A 15973-nucleotide genomic window follows, 5' to 3' on the forward strand; every position below is an offset into this window, starting at 1 on the left:
AGGCAGCAGCAGCATCCAGCAGGGCCTGACTTGTCTCTCTCCTCCAGCTCGGTGGGCGTGTCCCTCTCCTCCAGTGGGCGTGTCCCTCTCCTCCAATGGGCGTGTCTCTCTCCTCCTCCTCGTCGCCGCTGTCCGGTCCTCTCTGACCCGCGTCCCATTCATCTTTTGGACTTTCACCTGGACGGGACCGCGCGATGCTGCTGCTGACGTTGCTGCTGTGCGTCGGCCAGAGCGTACTGGGACAACTGGAGCAATCCCAGTTTGGAGATGACCTCGACTCCGAGCTCGCAGACTTTGACTTGGACATCGTAAGACGTTTATAGAAGTGTGTTGTTGTGCTTTCTGGTTGTCCAGATCTGACGTCTTCTTCTTCTTCTTCTTCTTCTTCTTCTTCTTCTTCTTCTTTTGCGCAGGCGCCGCGCAGGGTCCCGCGGCAGGTGAAAACTATACTCAGCAAGGTGAGGTCACATTTACCACAGATATGAAGATATATTTAAGGATGAAAACTTAATATTCCTTTTGGCACTTTTTTTTTTAAGTGACCCAGAAAGTGCGCTTGGTTTTGGGCGTGACGCGCAGGAGGTCCGCCAAGCGCGCAGCTGGAGCCTCTAACGCACTGGACCCGAGCTCAAGGGAACAAATTCCGTTTGGTTGTTGTAACTGGGGGGAAATCCAGGCTTTCTTGTGATGTTTATCACAGCATAAAATGGAGATGGGGCTCAAAAAAAGGGGGTTAAATGCGCACAGCAGTGCCGCGTAAAACCGTGCCAAATCAGCGTAAATGTGGGGATATTTTGGAGTGGGTGATTCCGCGCGTGATCGCGTTTGCACGCTTTCCTCCGCAGGAGACGAAGCCTCACATCCAGGAGCTCTCCATCAAGACCACCGTCATCTCCCGCTACGCCTTCACCGCGGTGCACTGCGCCATGCTCAACCGGCGCGCCGCCGCCGCGGAGGGAGTCTTCCAGTTCCAGATCCCCGCCGGAGCCTACGTCTCCAACTTCACCATGTGAGTCACGGCAGGATGACGTCACTGTGAACACAGAGAGGGTGGTACTGACGTCACTGTGAACACGGGGAAAGTGTTATGAAGACACACAGACACACAGAGACACACATACACATGCTGGGTGATGGGTGATGGGTGCTGTGTGGTCCTGGATACTCAACGGCGCTCTAATCCTCGACCTTTGACCCCCGTGAGCAGGATCATCGGGGGGCGTGTCTACCAGAGCGAGGTCACGCCGAAGCAGAAGAAGAAGGTCAAGCCGGAGAACGGCCGAGCCGGGAGCAAAGAGTCAGGCGATGCAAGGTGAGAGAGTGTGTGTGTGTGTGTGTGTGTGTGTGTGTGTGTGTGTGTGTGTGTGTGTGTGTGTAAGGGTGTGTGAGGGTGTGTGAGTGTGTTAGAATGAGATCATGTGGAATGTTTCAGCTGTCACATGAAAAAAGTGACATTTCATAAAATGAGATTTGGTGACTTGCTGACTGTTCAAAAGGATGATGTCATGACATCACCACTCAGGCCGCTCCTCTTCCTCTTCTTCCTCTTCCTCCTTCCTTGGATTTCACTTTATTTAACCTTCATAATCTGGTGCCAATCAGTTAGGATACTTTATACATGTATTTGATTGTGGCAACAATCAGAGTTACGTCTGAGACATTTAAGAAAAATGTGCAAAAATGCAAAGTATATGAAGTGTCTGAATAAATATGGTATATACAGTGAAATGTTAAACAAAGAAGCATAGAAAAGTTAAATCTAAAATACTTATTACGTCAGAAAAATGCAGTAATTTGAAAAAAGTCACCAATAAAATAAGTTGTATTAAAGTCACTCCGTGTAAAATTTGAATCTCTGACTGTGGCGCCCTCCAGTGGTCGTATAAAAAAAAGAGTGGGGCGTTCCAAAAAAAGTGACCTCCCTTCCTTCCTTCCTCCTTTTGGCTCCTCCCCCTCCAGCCCCGAGGAGGCGGAGGTGTTCCGCATGGCGGCCAGCATCCCGGGTCGGAACCGGGCCGTGTTCCTGCTGACCTACGAGGAGCTGCTGCGGCGCCGGCTGGGCCGCTACGAGCTGACGACCAGCCTGCGGCCGCTGCAGCTGGTGAGCCGCCTCAGCCTGGACGTCACCATCGTGGACCACTCGCCCGTCACCGACCTGCAGGTGCTGCCGCTGCGCAACGGCCGGAGCAGCGGCACCGCCGCCGGGGCCAAGACTCCAGGTCCTGTAGAGACCATCCACTTGTGTTCCTCTACTTCTGTTCTTTAGATCATGCTGCACAAATATTCTTTTTTTAATTTATGTATTTCTTCTGTTTTGTCTGACGGATGTGAGGAAGTGTGTTTTTTAAACTAAAACTCTTTTTACATCATCCACAGGTCCGGTCTAATTCATTTAAAGTGCTAAAGTACTGTAATCCTTTTAAGAAGATACATGACCGTTTTAAATTTATTATATTTTTTTATATTTTTTTGTAATTTTTTAATTTTTCTAATTTTTAAATTTCTTTAAAAAAAAATATATTTTTGTAATTTTGTAATTTTTTAATTTCTTTATTTTTTTATTTAAAAAATGTATATATTTTTAATTCTTTTAAAAATGTCTTTACATTTAAAAAAAAATCTTTTAATTGTTTTTAATCTTTTACATTTATTTTTTTTTACATTTTTTTCTTTTTTTCTATTTCTGAACCGATTTTTGGACTGAAAATGCAGGATCTTAATGACTCTAAATATGATCTACTATTTTTACAATTGTGTGCTACAGGTGTGTTAAATGTGTGAACAATGTTTATTTTTTCTCATACTTCCTGTCTTTGTGCCGCCAGCCAAGTCCGAGCCTCCCGTCACCACCGCCGTCAAAATCGAAAAGAACGTCTGCAGCATCACCTTCGGCCCCAACATCGTCCAGCAGGCCAAGATCACCACCAACGGCATGCTGGGAGATTTCGTGATCCGCTACGACGTGCAGAGAGACATGGGGATAGGAGACATTCAGGTGCTTCCTCGCTTTCAAAATTTAAAACGCAGAGACGAAGCGAAAAAGGTTTCCGACGCGTGAAAAACAGACCGTGAAAACGTTTTCATATTTTGCGAGCGTGCACGCGGAGTTCCCATCACAGACTTGCACTCATCCGCCCACCTGTTAGTGATTCAGTCCTCTGGTCGCCTGCCAAGGCGGTCCCTCCGCTGCCAGACTCTCTCTCTCTTCAGGACAAACTGTTTTGTTAATCACACACACAAACTACTTCCTTCTTTTTCCCCCTCCAAAGGTTTTAAACGGCCATTTCGTGCACTACTTTGCCCCCAAAGACCTGCCGGTGGTGCCCAAGAACGTGGTGTTTGTGATCGACACCAGCGCCTCCATGGTGGGGACCAAGATCAGACAGGTAAAGCCGCCACTCGGGGCACGCCTGGAGGTACGGCGTGAACGCAAAGCTGCAGGAATGCAGCAGTAATTTAGGACAATCAGAGTTTTCAACACTTCCTGGCATCCAAACAACGCATAAGGAGGTTTGCCAATGATGACATGAATGCATTATTTTGGTTTATGAATTGACACAAAACTACGTGGTGAGGTTTAGGAATCGATCCTGGTTTGAGTTCTAACTTAAGTAAGTTAAGTGGCAGTCACACGGGACTTGAACTTTGGTCTCCTACGTGGATTTGACAGACTTCTTCCTTCACTACCGCCATAATCGCTGTCACGTCTAACATTTAAAGGTAGATATGGGTCGTAATCACAGACTCTATAGAAGAAGGGGGCGTAGTCGTCTTGAAGCCACTTATTGGTTCGCAGACGGCTGTTTTGAAGCGTCCAGTTCGTCACTTTGGCCGTCGCCATCTTGGTTTTTTGCAACCAGTGAAGTGTGAGGAAAGTGTACGCGGCTCTGGTAGAGATGGTATTTGATATTGTGATGAAAAGCACTTGTGTGTTGGGTCTATTTTGACATTAAATCTTTCATAATGCAGCTAAAGGTTCCACCTCGGACCAGAAGTCTTATTTTTCCCCCTCAGAGCGTGTCAGAGAAGCAGTTTGAACCTTATTCCTGCATCGGCTCAGAAACCCGACACCCCACCTCCTCACTCCCACACTGGAATATCACTATCAGACCTTTTTTTGTTTTTTTCTTCCTCCATCTGTAATAGCGAGGATAATCCCCCCTCGGCCAGACTCGGAGCTGATCTCTGCAGCTGCCGCGAGTATCAGGACGCCGAGAAGGAAAAACAGATTGTCAGTGAGAAAAGAAAAGTGGAAAACACACAACACAAGGCCGCGCTGTGAGGGAGGAAGGTCAACGTCTATGGGGTAATGGAACTTTCTCGACAACGGCACCCTCGACCTCTCGACCCCCCGCCAACCCAGGGACAGAACAACAAGTGTGTTTTGATGTGGCTCCACAATAGACTGTTTCAGTGTGGGTCAGTCTGTACACAGCCAGTATAGACTTCTATAAATCCCCCACCACCCCGGAGCCAAATTATATATCGCAATTATATATCGCACCCACGCTCAGGACATTGTGAAGCCCCAGAAAAGTGGGAAGAAGTCTTTGCACACAAGAAGATAAGACTTGAGAAGCGAGACGTGGGCGTCGTGACGTCACCCGGCGGTTTGTGGACTGAAGACTTGAGTTTGGCGTTTTGGACGTCGCCATTTACGCCGTACAACCGTGGCCCTCTTGGCTTTTGCCAACCAGAGAGCAGACGTTAGCATATTTGGACTGAAATAGAGACGTTGTATACGGCCTGTAAATCACAAAGTAGCCCCGCCCTCAAGCATCTTCTTCCTCGCCACAAGCTGCACCCTTCCACCAAGAATTATTGGTGCAAACCGGGCCCATTATTCTTCTGTAAACAAACCAACAAACCATAACCTTTTGATCGGACGGGATAATGATTAAGAAAGTAAAACGCTGAATCATCAGCAAACAGACAAACCCTACAGTATGCATCAACGGTTCCACAAGAATCCGTCACGGTTCTTCAGAGTAAAATCAGACTAATGTCGGCTAAAAGATGACATGATGTCTCTTTGTTCCTCAGACTAAAGATGCTCTGTTCACCATTCTGAGGGATCTGCGACCCGGCGATCGCTTTAACTTCATCAGCTTCTCCAATAGGATCAAAGTTTGGCAGCCGGACCGCCTCGTCCCGGTGACGCCGCTGAACGTCCGAGACGCCAAGAAGTTTATTTACACGCTGGTGCCCACTGGAGGTGAGGCATTGTTACCCTTTTTTTGGCTCGTCTCCTTCACATTTTCTATATTTTGATGGATAAATATGATCCGCTTTCAGGCACAAATATCGACGGCGCCATCCGGACCGGTTCCACTCTGCTCGGCGATTACCTCTCCGGCCCGGACGCCGGTCCGAACAGCGTCTCCCTCATTATTTTCCTGACGGACGGGCGGCCCACGGTCGGGGAGGTGCAGTCCACCGCGATCCTCGGCAACACCCGCTCGGCCGTGAAGGAGAAGTTCTGCGTCTTCACCATCGGGATCGGGAACGACGTGGACTACCGGCTGCTGGAGCGCATGGCTCTGGAGAACTGCGGGATGATGAGGCGCATCAACGAGGACGCCGACGCCAGCGCAATGCTCAAAGGGTGAGTCAGTCCATATGTTGATGAAATATTTCTTCCTTTGTCATAATTGTGAGTTTTCCAAAATTTGTTGGGCGTTTTTGTACATATAAGAAAATCCCATTTTCCCAGATGCAAACACAGCAGCCATCTTGGATGTGTACAATGGCGACCAATGTTGGAGTTGCGGGTTATTTTAGCTTCTAGATGACGTACTCTCAAGATGCTGGTGGCCACATCTACCTATTTTAAAGCAAAGGAATCCCATGGTGCTAAAAGAGTAAAGTGAAAAGAGGAAGGCTTCTTTTTATATCCGAAACTGGTTCATAAATCATCTGAAACTGGCCTCAGACTGGCTTCACAATGTGGTCTTAAGGCGTTTCCAGACTGCTTAGAGAACCTTTTTTTGTGTGAAAAGAAACCAAACCAACAGAAAAACGCATCAGGTTTACACCGACATGAAGCAAGAGGTCACTGATAAGATTTACATCTGACAACACAAAGGAGAAAAGGTAGATTTGTCTTTGCTTATTTTGGGATTTCAACTGGCCACCTTGAACCTGATCCAACAGCGGCTTGAGGTTCCCTTTTTCTGACCTTTAGCCATCCAGACGATGAACTATTGAGACATTTTGAAGGTAGTTCCTTTAAAAAACACACGATATGGCCATCGTATTGGCAACGGGACATCTATGTAGATGGAAATATGCAACATTCTCATTTTCCTTCTGTCTCCACGTTTGGATTGCACTCTTCAGAAATTACTCGTTAACGTAAAACACCTACAAGCACATTAGCTGTTTCAAACATGCAATAAAAAAAGAGTAAGAATCCATAATTTATAAGAAGCTGTCATTAAATATAACTTCTTAATACCCTTTCACATGTGTATAATCCGCCTCTTATTAAGCAATTAGCTCTCTTTAATCCCCTCCCTCTTCCCCTTCGACACGTCCGTCCATCTTTCGTCGAGCTTCGATGGAACGTGGATCGCAAATGTGACGGTGCTGACAACCGTCCTCTTTAATCAACTCCAACACGGGGCAGCCTCGGTCTACAACAGCCACAACCTTCTTCTCTCTTCCGCACTCGGACACACAAGATGTTTGTTCAGTGGAGCAGGAATGTGTGTGTGTGTGTTGTGAAACCTGCATTTGAGTATGTACCGTGGGGTTAACAGATAGACTCCACAGATAATAGACCTGGTCCGGCTTGAACAAACACGCTGGTTAAGAGGTGTGGAGGTTTACGGCGGCGCGAGGACTTGTACACACACACATTCGCAACCTTTGCTTTCCACACACTCTTTTATGAATGTGTGCACAAACTCTGAAGTGGGGTGGAATTAGCTTTGAGAGGTTAGACAAGCACAGGTTTTTTTTTGGCCGGAAGGTGGCCCCTGTTTGAATAACGAAGACATTTGATGAAATCTGGAAGAACACGCAGTTTTGTACCAATTGAGCACTCTCAATTCTCTCAATTTACAAGATTTGGGCACGAAATGGGTCGATTGCAGGTATTGAAGTTTCAATACTACTTGGTACTGGGTTATTTCGATTGATACCCAGTCGTAGTTGCAACAACACGGGCAATTATCAGAGCGACGTTGGCCAGAAGGGGCCCCAGAACAGATCATTGCTCACGTTGTTATTTTGAATCCGAGCTGTCTCCTCGTCACTTTCCAGGTTCTACGACGAGATAGGAACGCCTCTGCTGTCCGACATACGGATCAACTACACCGAGGACTCCGTCCGGTACGTCACCCAGCATCTGTTCCCCAACTACTTCAACGGCTCCGAGATCGTCATCGCCGGCAAGCTGTCGAATCAGAGCGCGGAGTCGCTGCACGTCCAGATAACGGCCAGCAACAACGACCGGAGCATCGTCCTGGAGACCGACGTCCCTCTGCGGCGCCGAGAGACCGAGACCGAGAAGCACGTGAAAGCGGCGACGGCGGCGGCGACCGGAGCGAAGACCCCGGGGTCGGTGGTCGCGCAGGGATTGGGAGTCGTCTTGGGTTCGATCGCGGAAGACTTCGTGGAACGCCTGTGGGGTTTCCTGAGCGTCAAGGACGGGCTGCGGCGGCGGCTGCGCAGCCAAACGAGCAAGGAGAGGGAAGGCCACGTCCAGCAGGCCACCAATCTGTCTCTGACGTACCGCTTCCTCACCCCGCTCACCAACCTGGTGGTGGAGAAGCCCGAGGTCCTGGCCGACGGCACCATGGCTGCAGCGCCCACCGCCCCGCCGGCGGCCGGCGACGCCCCGTCAACCGCCAACGAGCTGCCAGAGGATGCAGACGACGGAAAGCAACGGGAATCCAACGAGAAGCCGGGCGGCCAGACTACATCTCTGAGCAACAAGATCGGTGAGGTTGCGTCTCCGAGATTTAGTTGTTTAGGGCGTCTGAACAGCACTAAAATGGGATTGAAACCTGTGACTTCTTCAAAAGAAAACTCCAAGTGCCTGGCTTATAGACAGAAACAAGGGAGTTTTTTATGATATAAAGGATTTTTTTGAAGCCATTTAACTGGGTCACCTTGGGAAGCCGTTGTAGCTCCAAGCTAACTGCAGCTATTGTCCTCTGCAAAGGCGGCAAACTACGAACCTTTCAGAGGTTTTTGGTTCAGAAAACATGCAGACCACGAGTCTTTTTGCTGTCTTCAGATATGACTAAATATGGCAGCCTTCTGACTCATTGCAGAAGGTAAATACTCTCTTCTTCGCAGGTAAAGGTGAGAGACGACCGGCCAAGAAATCCATCACCTTCTCCAAAACATCAGGTGACTCCACCTTCTCTCTCTCTCTATGTTCCCCCTCCACCCGGCCTGTTTCACCTGATTGCATCTGAGCTTTATATACTGTGAGCACATACATGCAGTTGTTTACAAGGAATACTTGAAAGAGAGGAGAAGATGGGGAATGTACAGCACACTCTCTTTCTACGCTCTCTGCGTGGGCGGCCTGTAATTTGGTTGTTCGTCAGACAGTCTGAGCGAAGGCCTCTGAACACGACCTGAAAAGAAACACGCAGCGTCTAATTGAAATACCGACACACACAAGTGGCACTTTAAAAAGCATGCAAGTGCGTGTACGCACACACACAGACACACACATACGCCGTGGTCGAAGGGAAGCCGAGTCAAGGGATGGGAAGTTCGTGCATGTGTTGAGGGTAAAGAGAGGGACCCCATCAGAGGCCGTTAGCGAGCGCTAATGACCCCGTCATTATCGCTCTGCTCTCCATTCATCTCGGCCGGTTCTCACAAGCCGGAGGAGACGCCGGCTAAAAGTTGTATAAACCGTCTCGTGAAAATCAAATCATGAAGGCAGAAGCAGATCTCATCAGACGGCGTCTCCTTTCTTTAGAGGTTTTCACAAAGGTTGAAAGTTTTAACCGTTTCATTTATCGTTAGCTAGTTTTCTTTGGATGTTAGAAAGCCCAAAAGTCCCACCTGTCTTTCTTTTTCATCACCTGTTTGTCAAACCCGTCCTGCAGGTTTTCTGACCATTTTGAATCTAATCTACATCATGAGTCTGTTTTTGACAAGACACACAAAAAAAACATTAGAATAATTCACATTTAACAGATTTATTCAACTACTTGATGATAAGTTTAGCTAGTTATCCAATTTTGTGTGCTTTTATGTATCTTTTTGGGACGAAGAACACCCAAATTCAGTCAGTATCAGCCATAGAAACTCAACTTATGTAACATGTACGTTATTATAATTAATGTTAGATATTTACGTCAATAGTTTCTGTTAGTTATGCTATCAAAGCCTGAATAAACAACCTTCCAGAAAGGTGTAATTATTTCCCACATTTGTTTCTCGTAAAAGTCGGGTTACAAGCCGTTCCTACGTTCGGTGTAGCGCTGCTGCTAGCTCCTCGCTGCTGGCAGAGAGCTAGTGGAGAGCTAACGGAGAACTAGCAGCAGCGCTAGCTGGCTACAACGGGGACACCCACCGACGGTATTAGCGGCTTGTAACCCCGACTTTTACGGTACTTCTTTTCACATCACTGGTTCCCACTGTCTCCTAACAATTCCTGCCGTATTTCCCTCTTCCTCAGCGGACGGCGACCCCCACTTTGTGGTGGAGTTCCCGCTCAGCAAACTGACCGTGTGCTTCAACATCAACGGCGAGCCCGGACACGTCCTGCGCCTGGTGTCCGACCACAAGTACTCCGGTGAGAGACTCCTCCGGTACCCGGTCGCTCGCTAAAAGCCCCTTTTTTCATTTCTAGCTAACGGGGGTTTTCCTCGGGTCCCGGTGTCTCCAGGTGTTACGGTTAACGGGAAGCTCGTCGGCGCCCCGGCGCCTCCGGGCAGCCACAAGCAGCAGCGCACCTACTTCAGCACCATCACCATCGTGGTGGATCGGCCCACGCGCGCCTACATCGAGGTGACGCCCAAGAAGGTCATCCTGGACGGGCGGGACCGGATGGTGCTGCCCTGCCACTCCACCGTGGCGGTGGACAGCGGCGCCCTGTCGGTGGCCGTGGCGGGGAAGGCCAACGTGACCGTGACGGTCGGCGGGAACGTGGTGTTCGTGATCCTGCTGCATCAGTACAAGAACCCGGCGCCCTACCAGAGGGACCACCTGGGGTTCTACGTGGCCAGCAGCAAGGGGCTGTCGCACAACTGCCACGGGCTGCTGGGTAAGGTGTCGCGGAAAACTTTAACGCCAATGAAGGCTCGCTTTGAGCCTTTCGACCCAGAGAAAACCAGAAAATAGACAGAAAACGTCCAAAATTTAGAGTGTGGTGTTAGCGCTTAATAATTTATTCATATAGCACCTTTAAACATATAGCACCTTTACAAAGTGCTCAACAGAGAAGTAAAGCATAGTCATACATAACTTAAATACCGGTAAACGTACCATCATCTGTATATTTTAATACATCTGTAAATTTTTTTTACTATTTTTTTATCTGACCATATGGAAGCCCATTTCCGCATAAAAAAATAAGACCAAAAAAAAAATAGGACCAAAAAAAAAAGAGTTTATCGACTTTTTTGTTGTTGTTGTTGTTGCCTTTTTTTCCGTTGACAATTTTTTTTTGGGGGAAAAAAATAGTCGACATAAAAAAAAGGCAAGGAAAAAAAATATTTTTTTTTTGTTTCCCCCCAAAAATAAATTAGGACAAAAAAGAGGTAATTGACTTTTTTTTGTTGACTATTTTTTTTTTGTCTAAAATAAAAATAGTTGACAAAAAAAAAGAAGTTTTCTTTTGGAGATAAATGAGAACTTGACTACTGATATTAATTGTCAAAATTACCTGGTCCCAATTTTTTTTTTTTTTTTGGTACTAATTTATTAATTTCTTGTGTGTGGCGGCAATGGGCTTCCATACATTGAGACTCCTTCGGGGACTTAATATAACTCCGGTCCCCGTCGTCCTCCAGGTCAGTTCCTGTACCAGGAAGTGGGCCTGGCCCGGCTTCCGGCCCGAGGCGACGCAGCGCCGGCGGCCGTGCTGAAGGTGAAGCGGCGCTCGGTGCCGGTGGTCCGGAAGAGCCGGAGGATCTACAGCGGCACCCAAAGCGTGGACTGCTGGTTCGCCCGGAACAACGCCGCCAAGCTCATCGACGGGCGCTACGAGGACTATTTGACGTCGCACATGTTCGACACGGGGGAGGGACACGGGACCAACCGGGTGTGATCCACCGCGCACGGGACTACTTTCACTTATACGGCTCCACGTCCATAGCGGACCTTCACCACGTGACCACAGCACACCTTCACCACGTGACCACAACACGTCCATGAAGACGCCTCCAAAAAGCCCAAACTTCACTTTTTTACCGTTTTCCTTTTTTGAATATATTTTTGTATCATTTCTAATGAGAATTACATGGTTTTTTTTCTGTCTGTTTATTATTATATTATGTGTATTATTTTTTATAATATTTTTTTGTGATTGTAAATAAAACACTTAAACACACCTTTTTTTTTACTTTTTCTTTTTATGAGACATTCATGGTTGGGAGTGTATACAGGGTTCAAACACATGTTGACCAATGGATTTACATGACTTTAAATCAAATTTTCTTCACTTTTAACCACATTTACATGACTTTTAATCACCTGTCCATGGGCAAACATCTTGTGAAATGCGTGTGTAAACAGTAAAAAGTGATAAAATGTAGTATTTAAACTAACAATGAGGATTCAAAGCATACAGTAAACCTTAAATGACACAAATGAATGAGCGACAATAGTTTGATTCAAAGAATAAACATTTATGTAGATGCCTGTATGTATGCTGCTGATATTTTGAGCCTCTTTCTTTTAGAAGCAGACTCATTATTTCAAACTCAGCATGAATGAACACATGAATATAACACACTGTCGCGACTTTTACTACACTTTGGGTAACTTTTAAAAAAAAACTCAAGGCCTTGAAATATATTTTCATGACCGTATGAACCCTGAGTGTTTCTCAGGTGAGGCGACCTCAAGCTGAAGATCACACCTGGACAACCCTCGTCCCGACGGCAATGACCGGATGCACAAATACACTTCCCACACACACAAACACACACACACACACCATGCGCTCCGTACCCCACCCCACTCCACCTCTGTCATCAGCTGGAGGTCACGGTGCTGCTGGCTCCGCCCACACAGGTGTGCTCTGGCCAGGTACAGCTCAAGTTGTCTGTCGTCGCGCTCCAGCGACAGGAATTCAACACCAAAACACTGGTTCATCTGTCAATCATCTTGATTTATTCATAGCACAGATTACAGCCTTTCTTTGTTTTTATGAGACAATCGTGGTTGGGAGGTCAAGCAGAGTTCATGTTGACCAATGGAGCGACATGACTTCTGACCAAATTTTCCATGACTTTTAACAAAATTCCCATGACTTTTAACCAGATTTTCATGACTTCACATAAATTTTCATGCCTTTCAACCAAATTTTCTTGACTTTTAACCACATTTACATGACTTTTAACCACATTTTCCATGGTCTTACATGGAAATTTGGTTTAGATACGAGTCCCGCATGAGCTGAATTCCTCTTCTTCGTGACATTTACGGCGTCATAAACCTCCACATGTTGCTTCATGTCGGGGTTCAACATGCGGGGATGAAGACATGAAGACGGTGAGTGCATCGTCGTCTCCACCGTAACCTCGATGTCACATGCAGCAGCGGCCACAACGGCAGCCATTGTGGCTGTAGATCCCCCCTGCCCCCCACCACAAAGACCTCATCAATGCCGCTCTATCAGCCTCCTCCACCACACTCCACTTTCCAGAACATCAGCGCGTGGAAACGACTCCTAAATGTCACTTTTATTCCCTGGGAAGAGAAGAGTTGATTTATTGGCTGCCTGGCAGACGACCAGGGAGAAGGAGGGAAGGAGGGAGCGAAGGAGGGTCGTGAACCCCTGACAGTCCTTTTCCCTGCTGCCTCTCAGTTGAGAGACTCAGTGTTTCTTGGACTGGGTTTGTTTCTCGTTAGAAGTGTGGAGAGAGACAATGTGTGTGTGTGTGTGTGTGTGTGTGTGTGTGTGTGTGTGTGTGTGCTCATCCTCCTCAAAACAACAGGTGCGGTCGACACCCGGCGTGACCGCGTCGGCCATCAAACGCCCGGCTTCACACACACACATTAAAGTCTTAAGAGTCGCATACTTGTTTGGGGAAACTTTTTCATGAACGTCCAAACTAATCCCTCTTAAAGGGCCGGCGCGTCCCTTCCCAGAGCGGATGGGATCCGTCCCATCGCTCTGAAGTGGTCTGGTAACGAGTGTTCGGAGTGATTTATTGTTTAAAGACATTTAAACGCTCACTGGAATCTGAATAAATATTAAAAAATCAAACACAGAATTTGTATGAAATGTCCCGAGACAGTGGAACTTGAGCTCTGAGTGATTTTCTGGATGTGAGCCGCGTTTCGGCCTCATGACCATGAAGGAGATGATCTCCAGAGTGGAGCAGGTGCTTTTAATGACGTCAGAGACGATAAACGGCCGACAGGAGCGCTCACTCTGCTCCGTTCTCCTCGTCCTCCGTCTTCTTCTTCACCGAGCGATCGCAGGAGTCGTCGAGACGAGAACTTGAAAGAGAACGCGAACAAAAACTTTAAACTTCTGCGTCCGAGATCACAAATGCATTTCAATTCAAACTAACTTCATGACGTGAACCTGAACGTCTCACAGCGATCTACAGCTTCAGACACAAAGGAGGACGAGTCTGTCATTAGGACAGGAAGGAGGAAGGAGGGAGGAGACACAAAGACAGACGGAGGAAAGATGAAACAGAGGGTGAAGAAAGAGAGAAAGAAGCCGCTGATCCCTTGACCATGAGACTCGGGAGTCGATGGAGAGAAAGAAGGAACGAAGAAAGAAGAAAAGAAACATCAGCGTGATGATATAAATAAATACAATTAAATAAAAAGAAAGAAAAGAAATCACATGGGCCAAAAATAAAAAAATATATTAAATCAAATTATGTGGAAAAAATGCTTGTTGGACAAAATAAATGATAAATATGTTTTTTTTTATTCAAATAAATTAAATTAAAAAAAATGTTTTCATGTTCCAAAAGAATTAAATAAAAACTATAAGACCATTTATTATTAAAACAAAATATGTGAAGAAAATGATTGTTGGCCAAAATAAATGATAAATATTTTTTTCTTTAATCCAAATAAATGAAATACAAACAAATATTCTCGTAGTCCAAAAAGAATATGGTCAAATTAAATATATGTTTTGCTTATAAATAAAATAAATATCATGTTACCCCATGTAAATGATAAAAGAAAATTAAATTTAACAATTACAAATGAATAAACTACATTTCAGTTGGGCTCTGGCGCCCTCTGGTGGCAGAAACCACAACCATAAATACAACACCTGAGGGACGTGGATGTTATTTAGAAACAAAAACAGAAACCACTCACCTATCTATTGTTTTGTTTTGGAAAGAGACAGAAAAACATGTCGGACCAGATCCTCCACGGCCGGCGGATCCCTGCAGGCTCCTGGAAGCGCTTCACTGAGAGAAAGAGAGAGAAAGAGAAAGAGAATGAAAAAGACATAAAGGAAATCTATGAATCAGTAATGTTTAACCTGCAGACAGCGTGACATTGGATGACTTTCAGCGGGGCCGTTCATATGTTGTGTTTCCTTGTGTTTTTTCCCCACGCAGCCTCAACACAACATTTCTTTAGAGCCGTGTAATCGTTTCATAGCTTTTTACGTTTCTTTCGTACAGTTTTTAAAGCGACGTCCACATTTCTGCTCCTTTTTGATACTAAATCATTGCCACACTGATTCCAGAGTGACGCTTTTCCCCTGGTTTATGTCATCGTGATCTGAACATTTGGGCTTTTTTTGGACTCTTGCTCTGCAAACAGAGGTTACACAAAGATCCCCTCGTGTTTCCGGCACATTGTGAAGTGCATTTTTCATTCTTTTCTCCTTTTTTTGTATATTATATGACATTTTTTCCCATAATCGTGTTCGCAGTCCGACTGCTGACAAGTTACATTTTCTTTTAAAGCTCTAAAAGTCATGAAGGATGTCGATCACGCATTAAAAATGGCGTCAAGTGTGTATCTGTGTCTAAATGGATCAAGCACTGCAGAAATGACAACATCAGGTGAAGATTCTCAACACTCGCCTTGAAAAAAGGGCCTTAAAAAAAGCATTGCGTGACGCTGAATGTTCAGCCTTTTGGTCGTGAGAGCGTGTGAGAGTGTGTGAGAGTGTGTGTGTGTGCGATCACCAGGAGGAAACTCCCTAAAATAGCTCGGAGGAAGAGCTCTTTCTAAACACTGCTTGGCGGAGGGATGCGCACTCCGGGCCGTGACTTGGCATCGCGCCACCGGGATCGTAGCTGGAGGGCCCTTCGTGCTCCGCTGCACATCAATAATGTGGCATAAATATTAACAAATGCATGTAAAGTTGCTTTGACCAAGAACCACACACATGCTGAGAACAGGGCGATGAGGGAGGGTATCGATTCCTCTGCTAATAAGTAACTGAGTGGAGGTTAGAGCTCATTGATCTCAGTCAACCTCAAGGTCCCTGCAGCCTCATTCTGCAACACTTCACTGCTCCGAAACCTGCTGATGAAAATAATTACATCGTATGACGACACACTTGTGAAATAAGTCGATATCTGCACAGAAAGTACAGGCATGTTGAATGTTGAATTTCACTGAACAATAATATAGAGATTTGATATGCATTGTTGGCCGGCGTTTTTGATGATTAAGTTGCATGAACAAAGAAGCCCTGGCACCAAAACCTGCCATTCTGTCACAGAGAGTTCATCGCGACACTTCCCTTCAAAATATGGCAAATTCCCATTCTGCCTTGCTTATAGGCACACATACCAGTGTGGAAGATATATCTTATCTTTTATGATTATGG

General features: G+C 46.2%; 1 protein-coding gene across 1 annotated transcript; it reads left to right on the forward strand.

The window, feature by feature from the left end:
- Positions 1 to 194: 194 nt before the first annotated feature.
- Positions 195 to 11572, forward strand: itih5 (inter-alpha-trypsin inhibitor heavy chain 5). Its single transcript, XM_068587089.1, has 14 exons — positions 195 to 308; positions 414 to 458; positions 846 to 1009; positions 1208 to 1312; positions 1960 to 2219; positions 2826 to 2995; positions 3270 to 3386; positions 5044 to 5215; positions 5296 to 5605; positions 7267 to 7946; positions 8308 to 8361; positions 9653 to 9769; positions 9863 to 10240; positions 10989 to 11572. The coding sequence occupies exons 1-14, from the start codon at positions 195 to 197 to the stop codon at positions 11243 to 11245; spliced, it is 2943 nt and encodes a 980-aa protein (XP_068443190.1). The 3' UTR covers positions 11246 to 11572.
- The last annotated feature ends 4401 nt before the right edge of the window (positions 11573 to 15973 follow it).

This window comes from Clinocottus analis, unplaced genomic scaffold (genome assembly GCF_023055335.1).
Source record: "Clinocottus analis isolate CAN_PGR_092001 unplaced genomic scaffold, fCliAna1.0.p SCAF_20, whole genome shotgun sequence".
NCBI lineage: Eukaryota > Metazoa > Chordata > Actinopteri > Perciformes > Cottidae > Clinocottus > Clinocottus analis.